The sequence below is a fragment of the Charadrius vociferus genome, unplaced genomic scaffold, assembly GCF_000708025.1.
Source record: "Charadrius vociferus isolate BGI_N301 unplaced genomic scaffold, ASM70802v2 scaffold136, whole genome shotgun sequence".
Lineage (NCBI taxonomy): Eukaryota > Metazoa > Chordata > Aves > Charadriiformes > Charadriidae > Charadrius > Charadrius vociferus.
The window spans coordinates 579,074-584,005 of NW_009648960.1; the positions used below are offsets into that span (position 1 = coordinate 579,074).

At 53.1% G+C, this 4,932-nt stretch overlaps 1 protein-coding gene across 1 annotated transcript in view; it reads right to left on the bottom strand.

The window, feature by feature from the left end:
• Window positions 1-1,107: 1,107 nt before the first annotated feature.
• Window positions 1,108-4,932, bottom strand: part of ASB18 (ankyrin repeat and SOCS box containing 18) — a 14,090-nt gene continuing 10,265 nt past the window's right edge. The window contains exons 3-5 of the mRNA XM_009887583.1: window positions 2,938-3,436; window positions 2,167-2,280; window positions 1,108-1,293 (exon numbers count right to left, since the gene is read on the bottom strand). Coding sequence (XP_009885885.1) covers window positions 1,108-1,293; window positions 2,167-2,280; window positions 2,938-3,436 — 799 coding nt within the window. The remainder of the gene's footprint in view (window positions 1,294-2,166; window positions 2,281-2,937; window positions 3,437-4,932) is intronic.

A 4,932-nucleotide genomic window follows, 5' to 3' on the forward strand; every position in this document is an offset into this window, starting at 1 on the left:
CTGGGGAAACAGGAGGTGGAAGCTGGGAAGGGGAAATTTCCTTTCCCTCCCATTTCCACTCTCCCTGCTCCATAGGCACGGGCTCTGGGAGCCAGGGGTGTTGCCTGCATCCTGTGCACATCAGCCATATAACCCGCAATAGTGTTGGGTGCTGGTGCAAGGTCCAGTCAACATGCAAAATGGTTGATTTATTTATATAAACATTTTTAAATAGTGAGTGTAATTAAGCAGTGGAACAATTTGGCGAGTGCTGTGGTAGAGCTGCTAGCATAAGGACAGCTGTTCTTCCATGGGAAACGTGTGCGTGCTTGCTTTGGTTCAACAGAAATTAATTTGGGGAGCCTAAGGGTCTGCAAAAACAAATCCTTGCTCAAGTCAATGTGTGAAATGAAAGCCCAAACTCCTCCACTTTGGGTTGCCACCAGCCTTTCCAGCCCCTCCGTGTGCCAGCCTGGGAGTAGTGATGGGCATGATGGGTACAGGAGGCGCTGGTGCAACCAGACCATGGGGAGCCAGGAGAAATAGGACGCTGTGTCCTTTCGTCCCATCCTCCCCCCAGTCCTGCATGGAGTAACCAGCTCTTTCTTGCTGGTTTTTACATAAAAACCAACAGATTTTTGGTCTATTTTACAGCCTATATTAATGCCACCGGATATCGCATTCTGCTAGTAGCTTCCAGGATGCACCCCTGGGCCCAATTCTGCTTCTGCCACTCATGGGGGAGGTCTATCCAAAGGGATCTGATGCCCAGGTGGGCTGATTTTAGTCATCGTGTGTGCTTGCCTTTGCCCACCTGAGGAGCCCCGCTGCTTTGTAGAGATCCTTTATAATGAATATTATTCATATCTGCAGCATGCTTGTAACAGCTACTAATCATTTTATTACTCTTTATAATCTATTTAAAACACAATTAGAAAAAAATCTATACAAAGTTACAGCCGAAAGCACATTTTAGTTACGTTATAAATCCCTGAAAAACAACCATCTATCATGAAAACCGGCGCTCCTCTGCTCAGCTGACAGAAATGGATGCTGCTGCGCTACACCGAGGGACGACGAGGTAAGGGAGGGCCGGATGGCAGACCTCGGCTGGCTCCTCTCGGCCCTTCAAAGCACGACTCCTTCGGGTTCCAGCAGCAGGTAATCGTGCAAAGGCTTGGGCACAGGCAGCAAGGGGATAAGGCAGTGGCATTTGCTGCCAAACTTTTTCCGAATGGTGGAGCGGCATAAATGTTGCAGGGACCGGACTGTGCCTGCCAGCCGGAAAAAGGACTCGTAGAATAGCTGGTGCTGCTGCAAAGGGAGAGAGGGAGAGAAAAAAAATCCATGAGCATCAGTTGGGTTTATTTATTTTTCTCCTGATTAAGTGAAACAAGCCAGAGATACTTTTGAGATAAATATCTAAGGGGAGGAGGTAAGAAACCCACTGGTGATGTTTGTCTGTGGGTTAGGAATCCGTGCGCAATCGCGGCTCCTGCTAGCAAAGGCTGGATGAGGAATTCTCCTGTGGAAGCACATGTGAAGAAGCCCAGCCTCACTGCAGACCACATCTGGGGACGATGCTTTCATGTCCATTGGCAGCAGCATCCCTGCAGAAAGCCTTAGAGCTGATGTAGAAGAGACCTGCTTGTTTCTAAGATGGGGAAACAAAGCAGAATCGCTCTGTGCAGCCTCAGCCTTTCCCTAGCTGGGAATAAAAATAATTTCTCCCATCCCCTAGAACGTGCTGGAGAGGCTTTATTTGCATTTTGGCATCCGTCCTCCCTGCAGCCACGCTAACCAAAGATCTGCGGGGGCAAGGCAGCCCTCTGAGATCGTTCAAGAGCAGGTCAGCTGTACCTGTTGCACAGCTGCGGACTAGTTTTTAAAACCAAAATTAGTGATGTGGGCTCCTGCTGGGCAGTGCTCTGGCTCCAGGGTTGCTTCCAGATGCTGGGATCGTGGGCCAGGGGCAGGAATGGGGTGTTTGATGTTGATGGAGCTAAAGGGATGCAAAGCTGCTGAGATGAATTGGGTGTGTGGTGGCACTCTGAAGACTATTCCTCTTCACCCCCCTCCCACTGTCAACCCCCCAAGGGAAGTCTGGATGGGGGAAAAAAGGCTCAGTGGGTAAAACACCCTCCTTAGGGCTCAGCCATTCCTGCCAAACTGCCTGTGCCATCTCACCTGAAACACCTCCTCTGGCACAGCCTCAGCCCACTTCTCAGAGATGTGGATTTGTGAGTAGGAATTGAAGAGGACTTCAATGATCTCTGGCACAGCTGCGCAGGACTTCAGCACCTAGTTGCGGGCAAGAGAGGGGGTTGAGACAGAGATGCATGTCCCAGAGGGGCAGAGCATCCGTGTGCTGCAGCTGAGGTTTGTCCCACCCCACAGCAGTCCAGGCTGGGATGGTCCCATATTGGTATGAGGCAGGTGTAGGGTTTGTCGTGGCATGCTTTGGAGATCTTTTTCCATCTGTGAAGTGGTGGGAAGACCTGCCTTGCTGTGGCACTTCTTCCTCTGGATGCAGCCCTTGCTTCTTATTTAAATTTTTGGCTTGTGCGTGATAAGCCAGGATAATATTTTCTTTATTGTTTGATGTAAAATCAATGAAACGCAGAGCCATAAGGCAGCTGCACTGATGGCTGATGTACCGAGCCTGTCTCTGACATCCCCAGGCAGGAAAAAGTGCTGGTCCCCCACACTCATGCTGGCTCCATCCTGCCCTTTGCCCTGCCTGGTTTTCCCCACTGCCACCCCGCATAGGTGTTTTCATTTCCGTCATTCCCAGCAGCATCACCAACCCTGATGCCATGGTCCCCTCTCCCTGCCCAGACTGAGAGGCTCTCCCAAACCCTCCCAACCCCCTAGGTTTTTATTTCCCAAAGCACCCCAACCCCAGTTGCAAAATCCTAGGTGTGAGGGGATGCGCAGGGGCTGTTTTGGGGTCATTACCTTGACAAAGGCAGGGGGCCATATCTTCTGGGAGCCATGGTTGAGCAGCAGCTGGACGGCGAGGTGGGGTCGCAGCTCCCTCTTGAAGGCAGCGCTCTGCAGCGCGCAGCCCAGCGGGGAGATGCCATTGTAGTCGATGGCGTTGACGTCGGCCCCACGCCGCAGGAGGAAGGATGCCAGGCTGGCATTGGCGGCCCCGCATGCCTTGTGCAAGGGGCTTCTCCGTGTCTCATCCCGGGCATCGATGTTTGCGCCGTGGGCAGCCAGCAGCCGGCAAAACTGCAGGCAGCTCTCGCCAGTGCCCGGTGCCTGCCCACAGAGGATGCTGAGGGCTGTCTCCTCCCGTGTGCTGCGTGCGTCGACACGTGCCCCGTGCCGCAGGTAGAGACGGGCATGGTCACAGAGGCAGTGCCTGGCTGCCATGTGCAGTGCTGTCTCCCCCCAGTCCTCGCTGGGCAGGTCAACGGTGGCCCCATGCCTCAGCAGGAGCTTGGCGCATCTGTAAAGGGATGGGGAGGCTGGGAAGTGCACCTCCCAGATGGGTTTTGGGGGCATGGGCTGGAGTGGGAGCCATGGGGCATGATGGGGTGGGAGGCCAAGTGGGGTGAGGATGGGCATCAGGCTGGACCTGGGCTCCCATGGGATTTATGGCACTTCAGGATTTTGGGAGGGAGCAGCAGAGGCTGGGAAGGGTGACTCTGTGCCCTGGTGCCCACCATAGCAGTAGTGGTGATGGTAGTTTGGGCAATGTCTCCCTCTAGCTCTTGACCAGCATCATTCATGAATGGTCATCCCTGATCATCCTTGATTACCTTGACCATTATTGACCACCTTCACTATCCTTGACCCACCAGGGCTCTGCCATCCTAGACCCACCAGGGAATGGTGATCCTTGTCCCAGCTGTACCAATTGTTGGGCAGCACTGGGAGAGGTGCCTGCAGTTAGCCATGCCTTCTGGGCCTTTCCTGGCCAATGAGGGTTGAGGGATGCATCTAGCCATGATGGGACATACAGGGTGATGGGCTCCTTCATGCCATCGATCTTAGGGTGACGGGCCCTTTCATGCCATCAATCTGTCAGCTGCAGTTTCATTTCCCAGCACGGGCACAGCCCTGGGGTGTTACGGAGATGATCTATGCAATCCCATCCCTTGGCTGACATCCACAGAGCTTCTCAGCTGAAAGCATCCTAAGTGACCTTAATCTGTGCTGGGACTGAGCTGATATGGAGGGAAACCTTCGGTAGTGCCTCTGTGCAGCAGAGGAGCTTGGTGTGGGTTTGCCTGGGTATAAAAACGTATTCCTCTTCTCCCATTAAGGAACTCAAACACCTGTGTTGGGCTTCAACCCCAGAGAGGACTAGAGGATCGTGTTTTCTACCTGTCCCAAAAAGAAACACATTTGCAGATGGTTAAAGTCTGCAGAAATGAGTTTTGCCAGCTTCTTTGGCACCCAGTGACGATGGAGCGGCAGCACCTGCAGTTCCCAGGAGGAATAAATCAAGGTAAGCAATCCTTCCCATCCCAAATCACTGCTCTCATCTCTCCTTCCCTCTGACATCACTGTGCGTGGTTGCAAAGAGGGGTTGTGGCTACTGTGGAGCAGGGACACTGGTTCCCGTCAGAGCTTTTCACCTGCATCCTTCTGACAACGGATGGGGGTTAAAGATGCCTGGTATGCCCTGATGGTTTTTTTTTTTTGGTGTGTATGTGAGTAAACGGATGTGATCAGCCAGTCTAAATGAATCAAAGTGACTGCTCCATCTCCCGCTGGGAGCTGCCGGGGCCACCGTGGCTCAATGTCACTGCCCAGGCAGGGCTGTCGGCAGCTGGGTTAGCACGTGGGGCTGAGCTCACCGCTGTGGCATGGAGGAGTTATTTTTTTTTTGGGGGTGGGGGGGGGACAGACTCACATTCTATCCAAGAGAGACCTTGAAAAGATGGGGAACTTGTGTTTCCTAAGAGATGCTGCCAGGGGGGGGGGAAGACTGGTCCT